General features: G+C 30.9%; 1 protein-coding gene across 1 annotated transcript in view; it reads left to right on the top strand.

Annotated features, from left to right (window-relative positions):
• LOC145323014 (uncharacterized) overlaps window positions 1-14,674 on the top strand; it is a 43,134-nt gene that overhangs the window by 19,437 nt on the left and 9,023 nt on the right. Inside the window, exons 25-30 of the mRNA XM_080165401.1 lie at window positions 124-174; window positions 536-617; window positions 993-1,084; window positions 5,139-5,224; window positions 13,657-13,738; window positions 14,513-14,595. Coding sequence (XP_080021527.1) covers window positions 124-174; window positions 536-617; window positions 993-1,084; window positions 5,139-5,224; window positions 13,657-13,738; window positions 14,513-14,595 — 476 coding nt within the window. The remainder of the gene's footprint in view (window positions 1-123; window positions 175-535; window positions 618-992; window positions 1,085-5,138; window positions 5,225-13,656; window positions 13,739-14,512; window positions 14,596-14,674) is intronic.

Below are 14,674 nucleotides of genomic sequence, written 5' to 3'. Positions count from 1 at the left end.
CCGAAACGCTATTTGTTGAGTTTGATTTTCTCGGTTGCAATTTTGTCCATCAATGATGTTTTGTACTTCGCTACTTATGGATGTTGTCATCCTTTTTTTTTATGTTTTTTTATTTTATTTTAGAAGCTGAAATAAGCACAGATTGTTCCTTGAGCCCTTCTACCAATTATGACGGTAATAAATAGTAAAAATATTAAAAAATAAAAGTTTTTTTTTTTAAAGTTATTATTCAAATTATTATTGTCCTTTTCGTGTCAACGCCCCTTAAGGGGCGATTCGTCGAATTTTTAAAATGGCCTTTTATAGGTTAGGTTAGGTTATATTGGGTTATGTGATTGCCCAATAGGGGCTAGAAATAGGAGAAAACCTACTGTGAAAATACGAAGAATCGCCCCTTAAGATGCGTTGCCACGAAAGGACTATACCCAAATGAAGCTTTTATTTTTTAACGTTTCTTTTGTCTATTAAACTATGTCTTTCTTTTGCATATTATTTGTAGAAAATTTTTATTTTATTTAATTTATATGCTTTTTAGGTAAAATTTTGTTGTTAAATTACAGCAGACCCCAGTGCAGATTATTTCTGGACAGTAATGATGTATTAAACCACACTCTTAGGTAAGTTACTTTCTAATATGGCTTCGAAACCGATCAATATCCGCTGGATTAGAACCGGTTCTCAGCCATACAAAATTCTTATATAGTATCATATTACAGACAATTTCCCCCGAATATTAGAATAAAAAATATAGAATTAACTATTAACAGTCGGGCCCCTTGCCGCACATTTATCGGTCGGGGGGGGGGGGGGGGGGACTCCTATTGTCTCATCTCCTATTAGAACTAGAGGGCTAAAAATTTGTGCATCATGTCTCCTGTTTGATAATGAATTTAAAATTAAACTGAAAATTGAAAGCAAAATCTTTATATACTAAATAAGGTTTTAAAAACCTTAAGGTAAACCAAAAAAAATTATATAACAATGTTATTAAGGTCCGTAGAAGGGGTGATAATATTGGATTCAACCCTATCAGAAAATTGGAGAGTTTCTTCACCCTACAACTTCTCAACTTATTCTAATCAATGTAAGTCTTCTTTTTCATATAACTACTACTAGCATCTTTGGGAGAGTAGGGTAGGCCATGTAAATAGCCTAAAACCACTCATAGACATTTATAAATCTTAATTGAAAAGTACAGCCAATTCGGACCATTACTTTCCGAGATCTTTAGCTTCAAACAAAAAAATCTTACTACTCTATATCATATGAATTCCGGCGTATTCGTTAATAATGGGGGACGTCCCTTTTCCCTAGCTTTCTACTCTACAAGTAATGCGTGTTGGTCAATCTGTTAGTTTGTCAGTACTGCCTCTATAACTCTATGATTAAGAGATTTCAACGTTACATAAAACGGTGACACTAAATCCAAGATAAGTGAACTGTCATCATTTGGTTCTAAATGGAAAGACTAAAATTAATACTGAAAATAATTACAAAATTAACAAGGATGGCAGAATCCATAGGCAGCAAAGCACATGGAAATCAAACGGATAAAGTGATTTATACAGCAGATGTTCACTGGTCATAAATAAGAAAGCGAGATAATATGTGAATATTAAAAAGTATAAAATCACGAAATCTCTCTTAAAATAAATATATATTCGTTTTTTTGTAGCATAACCGACAAACTAACGACCAAGTTAATTGTATACTGGATGCATTTTGATTAAGGGTATCAAAACAAAAAAACAGCTGGCTATATAAAATAGAAATCTAGAAAATTGGATTTACCATAGCATTAAGGACTGACTGACAAACAAATGGACGTACAAAAAAATTGTTGAGTAGCTTTGCAACTAAAAAATGTCAATAAGACAAGCAGTAAAAAGATAGTAAAACATAAATATTATCCCGAAAGAAAAAAATTTAATGCAAAACTTTTAAGGATTTTAGAATTTAGATTTATTCATGCTCAATTTTTTGCATTTCTGTTTAATTGAGCTTACTCATTCATTTAAATCCTTTAGCAGTGAATAATGTCATTTTGTATCTGTTTTCAAAATTACGGCGTAATCAATAAATCTGAAATATCCTTAACCACAGTCGACAACATCCATGGTAGCAAACAATTAAAAAAAAAGAGAAAAAATATGATAAGTAAACAATGAAATATTTTGAAGCATGACTGATAGACAGACGGACAAAACAAACTGTTTTAAAGATTGCTATAAGAATCTTTACTGAATATTTTAGCAGTCTAACTGCAATAGAAGCCGAGAAAGTCACATTTCCCCCCTATCGTTATATACTGTCCAAATTATACAGGAATCATCATACATTGCCCAACATCTTCTAATACGTCAAAAACTAACGATCAGACGGACCGAACCTAATTCTAGAAAAGCTTCGCTTCAAAAAAAGAAGAATCTAATCATCGTAAAACTAGAATATAAAAAAAAACAAATTAAATTTTTTTAAGATGAACATAAATTTTTGTAACATTAGTCTGTTTGGTTCTTGGAAGAAAAACTTGATAATTTCACTTTTAACTGACGATATGTGCAGGAATCTGAAGGGATAAGTCAATGGTCGATAAATTATTGTACATCCCTAGTGATAATACACAAAATTACACTTTCTATAGATTACAATTAGTGGTTGAAAACGTTTGGACACTCAACTTAATGAACCAACCAATCAAAATTCAAAAAGAGTCCCTAAAGTTGTTAAGCTAATGAATAAGAAATCGTTATAATAAATCTTTGGGGACTAGTTCGATAAACAGCCCATTGTCCCTCCCTCCTTGGATAATTGCTGACGAATTGCGTATTGCATAGTTAATAGATAAGTAACAGAACTTAGAAGTGTCTAGTTTAAAAGTATGCTGCACCTCTAAGTTAAAATAGAAAAGGGTAGGTCAACCTATCTAAGAGAAATGAGACCTGAGCTGGATCTTTTAATCATTTCAATGGTGCGCCAAATCGGGGTGAGCCAACTTTCCACCAATGAGAGCACTGCATTTTACGAAATGCCGCGCTGTGATTGGCTGAAATTCGGCGCACCCCGATTTGGCGCACCATTGAAATGATTTAAAGATCCAGCTCTGGAAATATTGGAATCTTTCATTTAAAAAAAATCCATTTGAAAACAAAAGTTTAAATGTTTGAGGGGGAGACAGCCAGCTTACTCACAACCTTCCTTTATCTAAAGAAATTTTATGCCTAAAAACATCCTAATAAATTTAAGAGACATTAATTGCAGTTTTTCTTATGGAGGCGTTGTTTCTACACGTTTAATTGTCCTTAAATTCAAGTATATGCAATACTATGGTCATTTAAATGAGTACTTTTAGGTATTATTGCATTTCATGGTGTTCATTTACTTCCACAAATGTATCACAAAAATCAATATATTATTACTTGGATGTTGCACCAGATTTTTCATGTACTCTTATAAAGTGATACTCGCAGCTGACAAAAATAACGATACCCCCTATCTACCCCTTTACCCCATCCCATCTCCTCCTACTGGATGAACGAATTGACCAAAAATTGGATTATTATTTCTATTTTGGAACACTTATTGCAATTGTTATAATAAGCGGAAATAAATGAACACCTATTAATACAAAAAATGTGGAATCGAGTGCACACCTAATTTTATTTTTGGATAATACACCTACACCGAGTTAAACTTGATACAATTGCAATCTTAGCAATGGAACTTTCTTGAATGCTAAAATTGTTTATAAGAGAGACAGGATGACCAAAAGATCTCAATAACTGCTTGACTGATCTAGCTCTCTTTAATAATAGAGCCTCTTAAAGTCCTAGGGAAAACGCTTATTTTATTTTATCATCTTTGCTAAATATTCCAGATATCTTCAGAAATATGACAATGGTTGATACATTGATGTACTGTACACCTCCAATTGTGATAAACAAATAACCCCTACTATAGATTAAAATATATGGAAAATTGTTTGGACACTGCTAGTTTGTACAAACTATTAAAGATTTAATTTAAGTGTCCTACAGTTATTAAGTCACCGAATGAGACGTGTGTTTATTAAACTTTGAGTACCAGTAAAAGTATGCTATACATTTCAATGTTCCATTCTTCAATACAAAATATCCCGAAAACAAGAAATTGCCCTTGTACTAAAATTGCCTCGAGGTCTAATTAGGTTTTTTTTTAAAGTAAATGAATGAGTAAGATAAATTGGTTCATCATTTAATATAATGTCTGACTCATAGTTATGGATGCTCATTATTTACATTTTTTGCAATTATTCTATTTTGGTTTTTAAATGGCCCATTATTTCTTTTATTGGTAACTCCCCGAATCGAATAATCTCGAATAATCGTATAAAATATAATAATGACGATTTTTATAGCTACTTATGGTTATTAAATTGATTGTAGCCATTCTATAGATATGTAGGATACAAAGATAATAATAAAGGAAAACCAACCTTTTTTTTGTATAAATAAATCTTGAACAGGAGATACTCAAACTTATTATTTTATACTTAAACTCCGGTAAATAATTTTCCATTTATCTGTCCCTAAATTCCCGTGATTAATCTGACTAATAATTACTTCAACAAGTGTTGAAAAAAATTGCATAATGATTTCTTTGTTGCCCCATATTTCTTCTAGAAAACTAGATGTGCACTCATTTCCACACATGTTTTACATTGAAAGTTATTATGACTGCAATTATTACAACAGCACAAAAACAGCACCTTTATTTTACTCTCTTCATTGGACGAAACTCTCTCTCCTATTGCTATTGCAAAAATATGCAAGTAGAAAGGTGATAGTAAATTATGCTGGTACCCAAGGTTTAAAAATACAATATCTCATTCGTTGGCTTAAAAACTGTGTGTAATTCAATGAATCATAACTAGGTTTTACTTACCTTAAATATTAAAACTTTTCCTCCTATAATTTAATCTACAGAAGGGGTCCGTTGGTTTAATATCATTGGGGATGAATATCAATTGTCTTAAATTCCCAAATAATTATTATGATTGAACTCTTGTATCCCAAAAATCATAATGATTTTAAAAGCTCTAAAACTTCTCTAACGGCAGTCGCAATTGTCTTGAAATTCTTTATTTTTTTTGTTTTCAGTTTTGGATGCCAAAGTCCCCATACTGATGATCAGACAGCCAGACTGGACCAAGTATGATAACTTTCTCTCCATTGATGGAAATAAGGTAAGATACATGGATGGATGCTAGTGTTCCTATACTGATGGAAATAAGGTAAGATACATGGATGGATGCCAGTGTTCCAATACTGATGATCAGACAGCCAGACTGGACCAAGTATGATAACTTTATATCCATTGATAGAAATAAGGTAAGATAAATGGATGGATGCTAATGTTCTTATACTGATGGAAATAAGTTAAGATACATGGATGGATGCTAGTGTTCCTATACTGATGATCAGACAGCCAGACTGGACAAAGTATGACAACTTTCAATCAAATGATGGAAATAAGGTAAGATACATGGATGGATGCTAGTGTTCCTATACTGATGGTAAAAAGGTAAGATACATAGATAGATGCAAGTGTTCCTATACTGATGATCAGACAGCCAGACTGGACCAAGTATGATAATTTTCTCTCCATTAATAGAAATAAGGTAAGATACATCGATGGATGCTAGTGTTTCTATACTGAAGGAAATAAGGTAGGATACATGGATGGATGATAGTGTCCCTATACTGATGGAAATAAGGTATGTATGACAACTTTCTATCAAATGATGGAAATAAGGTAAGATACATGGATAAATGATAGTGTCCCTATACTGATGGAAATAAGGTAAGATAAATGGATGGATGCTAGTGTTTCTATACTAGTGGTCATACAGCCATACCAGACCAAGTATGATAATTATCTTTCCATATTGATGGAAATAAGGTAAGATACATGGATAGATGCTAGTGTTCCAATACTGATGATCATACAGCCATACCAGACCAAGTATGATAATTATCTTTCCATATTGATGAAAATAAGGTAAGATAAATGTACAAATTTGTAGTTTTTATATGTCAGGGAAGGAGGGGACATTAGGCTATTTGTTACACTACTCCCCAAAGTTTTCTTATTCGTTGGCTTAACAACTTTGGGGACTCTTAGTGAATTGTGATGGATTGGTTCATGAATTTGAGCGTTTCAACCACTAGTTTTAATCTTCAGAAGGGGTAAATTTGTGTATCGTCATTAGAGGTATACATAATGTACCTGCCATTGTCTTATCCCTTTAGATCCTTTGTGAAATGTGGTAAAGAACCTTTGTAAAATGGATTAATATAATACGTGGATATTGTGACAGGGGAATAAAGGTTGCTAATAAAGTCCTCATATATTGGTCTATACGTTACTCTATGGTCAGGGGAGGGGATAGGGTAAGGTCATATTGCAATCTTAATTTTAAAGAAAGTCAAAGAAATAAAAGTGTATTGTCAAAAAATAAATATTATGCCATTTTATAACTTATGAAAAAAAAGTAACTTGATTATAAAGTAGCTGCTCTGTTAAAAGATTAAAGATATATATAAACAAGGATGACAACATCCATAAAAGTGAAGCACTGAAACGGTAGGACAAACGGACACTAACACTTGTATAGTGTCAGAACTGAATAATCAGAATATAAATGTATAAATGTCGAAGGAAAATTGTAAGTAAAATTGGTGAAAAACTGCTTGATGCAGAATAATGTTTATATACATACTTACATTTTTAGGACTTGATTATAGAGTTGCTTCGCTTATAATATTGTACTTTGTTGTCCCAGGAATCAGTATACTAAAAATCAGATCAATCGGATTATTAGATCGCATAAAAATTTGTTGATAAAAAAGTAAAAAAATCAACATGTTTAAAATGGACGTACGGACATTCTGGTAATGATTAGTTGCTACTCTTTCTAAATCGTACCTAACTACTACAGGAATCACCATGCTAAGTTTGAAATCAATAGGACAATTCTAACATGTCTAAATTAGCAAAAAAAGCTATCCGTGACGGACGGACGGACCGACCCTTATCATAGAAAAGCTTCGCTTTTAAAAAACCAGGATGAAATTAGAAAATAAATTAAAAAATTGCATACATATCAAATCATGAATCGTTAATAAACTACTGAAAACAAGTCCTTATAAGGAGATGCATATATATTTAAAGATTTAGGAATAGAAAACTAGATACCTATGAATTCATAATCATAACTTTGTTATTATGGGGAGGAATTAAACTAATTAACTTTTCTGATAATTGTCAAAAGCAGTTTCGCCCCTAGCATTTAAAAATCTTTATTTAAAGGGGTCGGGCATTGCTAGAAAATAGCCTAAAACTATCCCAAGACTTAAACCTGAAAAAAATAGCTTAACACCATCCATAGAACAATATGAAACTTCTCTAAGATGGAGAATTGAAATAATTCAGTAGTTATCCAAATATTAGGCTTCAGAAAAAAAAACTTTTTTTTCGTGGAAAATGTTTGTATTCAAAGCATATTATAAAATATGTCCATTGTCCTACCCCTTTATCTCTGTGGAAAACCATATTGATTTTCATTTTTTAAATTACGTCACCTAATAATAATTTAATCCTTTCAACAAAGAAAAATAGGTTTGGCCTGCGCTGACAGTGACATATGCAAAAAGAACGATTTCGTCCAACAGGAGCGAATCGTTGCTTTCCCACATGTAAATTAAGCACTTTTATCTCCCCTACATTATTTTTTAGATAAAAAATAAGTTTTTTCTCTATGTTTTTATGTATAGCCTATACAATCGGTACCCTGCGGGGCCATCCTTTAAATCAGATCTAAAAAGAGCACACAAGCCACCCCCCTTATATTTATTTTAAGAGGGGTTCAGAGAGATGATTTTGCACTTTTTGAAGACAGACACACAGGCGTGGTCACATATAAAGTAGCTTCGCTTATAAAACTGGAAATGTCTTATGGCTAGCTAATTATTTGAGTTTGTCGTATAATTCAAATGAAAGGATATCTAATCGACTTAAACAAGGAATATAATGTACACGCGTAGTGCAGCAATAACAGAAAATATATAACTTTATTAGTCGGATTCCGACAGACAGCCAAAAAGACAGACTGATATTTTACTGCTAAAATGTCATCGTCAGATATGATATGAATTGTGAACTAATTCTTATAGTGTGATATTATTAAGTTTAAATTTTATTAAGACATTTAATGATTTTTTAAATTCAAAATGGTGCAATATATTAGGATTACTTTATTCCCTAAAATTCCACGGAAAGACCTGTTTCATCATTACATGACTTAATAGTTGTATATTCATTCTAGAACTTTTTGGATTAAACAAAGAGCTTTGTTTAAATGTTTTAACATGTGCTGAGAAAGCGTAAGAAATTAAGGAACACCATCTTCTGATAATATGTTAGATGCTTATTTAACATTTGAGGGTGCACTTATAGATAAATACTTCTATGTAAAACGCTTGTTTACATACAATTTTTATTAAATCAATTAGACAATAGAAAAAGGTCATGGCTGAAAAATTAGCAATGTATTTTTTTGCAATGAATTTCATTGTCAACTATATGGCTTTTATTAAAATTGTTCATTACTATTATATAACTAGCGGCTACCCACCTATCACCCCCCCCCCTGTTTTAAATTTTAGTTTTTAAGAAAAAAGTAAAAAAGAAGGAAGAAGAGACGACTTCTGTTCGGAGAGTGGAGGTACCCTCCATAAAATTGTTATAAAGGTCCATATGAGAAGATACATTGTAAAAGAGAACCATATTGGTCAAATTTTTAGCAAGATCCTGCATTACAGACAGACAAACATAAACAGAAAGATATTTTTAACACTTTCTTTTCAACAATTCTTTTCTTTTTATTTTTGTAGTTGATCTTTCTTGTTTTAATTAATGCAAATTGATGCATCTTGTAAGTTTTTAAATGTTGTACAAGAATTTTAAAAATTTTTCATGTTGATAATTCATAAAACGAAGCTTTTCAACAAATATCCATTCGTTATGAAATAACGGATAGCTATGATCTAAATTTAAGACTCTGAAATACTTTAAAATTGTATACTTAATATAATTATCCTATTAAGTTGATTTTTGCAACTGTTGTCATTTACATATTTTTTAGATTTCTATATAAAATCCTGCTTCTTTAAAATTATAAGCACTGTAAATCTATTATTGTGAATGTTCTTGACTAATTAAATTGTTTAGCTTTTCTTTAATGATTATTCACTGTGGGCTAGAATTGAATCAAGACAAAAGTAAGTGCCGAGCCCTGGGACCTATGTATGGTGAAAATAGACATAAAACCATGATGATTCCAGGTAAAACCAAAATATTTCAGCGGGGTCTTTTTGTTTTATTTCAATTTTAAGTTCTGAAAAAAAATTGAAAAAAATATGAAAATCATTAATAAAAAACAAACAAAAACTGTTTTTCAAAATTTTTTTTCACTAAAAGATACAAACAACTTATATACATACTATAAGCTTTAAAAAAATCAAAATTTTCAAATTTAGGACTGCCTTTCCAAGGTTAGAAGAAAAATCCTAACAACGAATTCTAACATATTTCTGATCAACATAGCAATAAAACGTCTTTTGCTAAATCTTTAACATCAAAATTAAATAGCACTTACTAAAGACTTTTTTTCATTTAAACTTATACTTTTTACATTATTTAACTTTTAAGATTGTGTTTTTTTTAAAGAAAGGTTGCGTGATTTTTTTCCTCATAATTAATTTATCTTAATATGCTGCATTATAAGTGACTGACATTGTAGGCTGTGATGGCTTAGAAAACTCAATACCAGTTTTGTTAGCCCAGGCCATCGGCCCCTCGGGGCCTACAAAACTAGTTTTAATCTTTTTATTTTTATTTTACTATCTGCTAAAAGCTGTCTATAATCCCATACAATAAATAACTATTAAACATACCAATTAAAGTGAAACAGGGATCTTAAGGGATAAGACAAGGGATGATAAATTGATTACTCCTTCTGTAGATTAATATTATTGGTTAAAAAGTTTGGACTTTGCATGTTTGAACCATCAAATCATTAATCAATTCATAAATTATCAATAAAACATACCAAGACTAATAGTATAAACCAAACAATCAAGATGAAAAATAAAGTTCCCAGAGTTTTTGAACCAATGAATGAGAAAATATTTATAAAGAACTTTGGGTACCAGCAAATTTTACATTCCAATGTCCCCTTGATCCATATTAAATCTACCATTTCATAAATTGAAGGATTTATTTATCAGTATAATATAATTGTAAACAACAAAACAACAGGGAAGAAGGGGACATAAGAACTGTAAAGATTCTTAGAAATAGGAAAAGTTTTCTTTTGTGTGGACACTGCTAGTTTGAACCATCCAATTAAGATTTAATAAAAGACCAGTTAACTAATTAGATAACGTGTCTATAAAAACTTTTGGTACCAGTATAATTTATAGTCACATGCCATACTCGGCGAGGGTGAGGTAATAAAGAGTAGCTCACTTAAGACAGCGGGTCAAGGTATAATATACTTGAGCGTGGAGCTTGATAGCCCTAGTGGCTAAACAAAAGTGTTTCATCCTTCTTCATTACTACTTAGGTCCAAACAATGGCTACACAAACAAATAAACAGTCACATTTTTCCTCCCTTCTTGCCGATTTGCATGTATTTATCATGTATAAAATCAATTATTTATCATACATTGGGAGGTAAGGGGCTTTGGACTGTTTATAACACTAGTCTAAAAAGTTCTATAATAATAATTTATTATTCGTTGGCTTATATTTTAGTAAAAATATTTTGTTTTGTTTATTCTAGGTTTTTTAAAATGAAACTTATATGGAATGTGTCCCAGAAATAGAGAGGACAATTGACTGTTTAATACACTAGTCTCCAAACTTTATAAAGACATTTCTTATTCTTTGACTTAACAATTATGGGTACTTTTGAATAGTTTTGTTTTTGTTTGTTTTCAGGGGAAATTTAATTTGTATAGCAGCTATTCAAGACAGACGGTTGCATTTTTTGTGAAGATTCCCTAAACAATTTACTTTGTATATCAGTCAAGGTCTATAAATATTAAAATTATAAAATACGCAAGAAAGGTTTCAGGATTTAAAGAAATTCTTTTTTAAACTGCTTGTCCATATTCCCATCTCATCCATGTTATTGATGTTGTCATCCTTGTTTCTTTCTTTTAGGGATCTTAAGGGATAAGACAAAGGACAATAAAGTGATACATGTAGATTTATACAAATTATGACAAGGAAACTAACCATTTCTTACAGTTAGGGAGTTGAATCCATTTTTATAGAAGCAGAAATATAATCTATGATTATGGTTTGGACCCTCTAAAACTGTAATCTACCCTTCCACTTTCCCCTCTCTTGGTGAAGATATCTTCAACGCCGATACGATTTTTGAAATATAAGATTCCACTTTTGTCTCTCTTGTTGAAGATATCTTCACCAAGAGAGGCAAAAGTGGAATCTTAAATTTCAAAAATCGTATCGGTTTTGAAGATATCTTCACCAAGAGAGGGGAAAGTGGAATCTTATATTTCAAAAATCGTATCGGCGTTGAAGATATCTTCACCAAGAGAAGGGAAAGTAGAATCTTACATTTCAAAAATCGTATCGGCGTTGAAGATATCTTCACCAAGAGAGGGGAAAGTAGAAAGGTAGATTACAGTTTTAGAGGGTCCAAACCATAATCATAGATTATATTTCTGCTTCTATAAAAATGGATTCAACTCCCTAACTGTCTTATGTAAAATTATTGTTTGATTATATGTTTGTAAAATATTAGTTTGAAACCATTCCATTAATTTTAGTAAAAGTACACAATTTTTTTGAGCTAACGTGGGTACTGGTGTGATTTACATCCCAATGTCCCCTCCCTCTTATAATTAGCAAAATAAATTTTAAAACGGCATTCTGCTTTTCAAAACAGGATATTTAAATAATTTGTATGATAGAACAAAAGATCCTAAAACTCTAGACAAAAAGTAACAGGATGTCTTTCTGTCTATATATAAGTGTATGTTTAACGAAGGAGGGAGGGAGTGAACTGGACATAGAATTGTAAATCATATCCAAAGTTTTATAAACACATTTTCTCATCCTTTTGATAATTTATGAATTGATTAATGATTTGATGGTTCAAACATGCAAAGTCCAAACTTTTTAACCAATAATATTAATCTACAGAAGGAGTAATCAATTTATCATCCTTTGTCTTATCCCTTAAGATCCCTGTTTCACTTTAATTGGTATGTTTAATAGTTATTTATTGTATGGGATTATAGACAACTTTTAGCAGATAGTAAAATAAAAATAAAAAGATTAAAACTAGTTTTGTAGGCCCCGAGGGGCCGATGGCCTGGGCTAACAAAACTGGTATTGAGTTTTCTAATCCATCACAGCCTACAATGTCAGTCACTTATAATGCAGCATATTAAGATAAATTAATTATGAGGAAAAAAATCACGCAACCTTTCTTTAAAAAAAACACAATCTTAAAAGTTAAATAATGTAAAAAGTATAAGTTTAAATGAAAAAAAGTCTTTAGTAAGTGCTATTTAATTTTGATGTTAAAGATTTAGCAAAAGACGTTTTATTGCTATGTTGATCAGAAATATGTTAGAATTCGTTGTTAGGATTTTTCTTCTAACCTTGGAAAGGCAGTCCTAAATTTGAAAATTTTGATTTTTTTAAAGCTTATAGTATGTATATAAGTTGTTTGTATCTTTTAGTGAAAAAAAATTTTGAAAAACAGTTTTTGTTTGTTTTTTATTAATGATTTTCATATTTTTTTCAATTTTTTTTCAGAACTTAAAATTGAAATAAAACAAAAAGACCCCGCTGAAATATTTTAGTTTTACCTGGAATCATCATGGTTTTATGTCTATTTTCACCATACATTGGTCCCATGGCTCGGCACTTACTTTTGTCTTGATTCAATTCTAGCCCACAGTGTATTATTATCCTCGTAAATCTTTATATGTTCATCATATTTTTTTTCTTTTTAGCATGTTAACATCGAAACAATGTCAAGATAATTCATTCAAAATATTTTGAAATCATTTTATGTTTTGTTGCGAACCGAAGTATTCTTTTTTTATGATTTTAGTTTTTAATTGATAAGCAAAAGTTTCAATTTTTAAGATATTTACGGTGATAGGTCCAAAGCAGATATCTAAAGACAATGGCTGATGAATTGATGTACAATACATTGTACATCCCCAATGATAATACGCAAAATTACCCCTTTTATAGATCACAATTACTGGCTTAAACGTTTAAACACTCAACTTAATGTACCAACTATTCAAAGAAAAGTCCACAAAGTTGTTAAGACAACAAATAAGAAAACGTTATCATAAAACTTTGGGGACTAGTGTAATACACAGCCCAATATTCCCTTTCTCCCTGGGCCGAAAGACAAAGATAAATTATGGTTGTAGGGAGATTGTAAACAATCGTAAGAAAGGTGTTAATATTTTTGGGAGCACTTCGCTCACCCCATGGCAAAACCCCTGTGTATGCCACTGCAAGAGAAAATCCTAAAAACAAATTGATATTTTTTAGTTATCCATTGTAAGAGAAGAGTCTTTATCTGACGTAGAGAGTTTATTTTCTTGTACCAGACAACCAAAATTAAATATTGGAGGTTAGTATTGTATGAAATTTAAACTAAATTTGCCAACGGCTGGTGAAAGTTAAGGTCAATTTAATCAAGCAACCCTCTAGTATACCAAACATTTTATTGCACGACTCTTGTGGAATGAAAATGGTATTAGGTTGCCCAAAACAATTTCAGAAAAAGCAACACTTGTAATGTTTTTTGTTATGCCACGGTTTCAACTTTTTTTATATCAAATATATAAAATAGTTATTTCTCGCATCGTATTATAAACGGCTTTCCGCGGATATAGAATGTACACATATAAGATTAAAACCAGTTTTTTAGCCCCTAGGTGCCGTAGGCACGGGCTAAAAATACTGGTTTTAATCTTATGATTGTACATTTTTATATTCCTAGAAAGCTGGATATAATACGATGCTAGACATAGTTTTTTCGTATGGATGAGAACCGGTTCCTATCCACCGGATTCGAATGAATACGAGAAACATATTTATTTTGATTTAATAATGAAAATCGACAAGTATTTTGGAAATAAAGGTTTCGTGATTTTTAATTTAAAATATTTAGTAATATATCTGTTACAAATGCGTATCTACTCTAAAGCTGACTTTGTATTTATATTTTTATTAAATTAGATAATATTATTTATTCATGAGCTTTCAAACGTATGCTTCTTTTCATATTTAAAAAAAAATAGAATATGAAGATTTAATTATCAATATTAACTGAATTTTTAGATGCAAAGAATCTCTTTAAGCATCCTCTTACCTCTCTACGTTAGATATTAATTTTGTTTAGACTATCTTGTGGATGAAAAAGATTGTTTGTCTGGGAAGAAGTTTTTCTCCAATGGTTCTATCGTTGAAAATATTTGTGTAAAGGTATTGTTTAATAATAAATTTTAGTAGCAAAGCTTCAAAGAAAAATTTTCGTAAGTCGCCATTAAAAATTTACTTAGGT

This window comes from Acartia tonsa, chromosome 6 (genome assembly GCF_053477335.1).
Source record: "Acartia tonsa isolate MP-2025a chromosome 6, ASM5347733v1, whole genome shotgun sequence".
In the NCBI taxonomy this organism is placed as follows: domain Eukaryota; kingdom Metazoa; phylum Arthropoda; class Copepoda; order Calanoida; family Acartiidae; genus Acartia; species Acartia tonsa.
The sequence above is the reverse complement of the archived record's forward strand: the minus strand, read 5'-3'. Positions and strand labels throughout refer to the sequence as shown.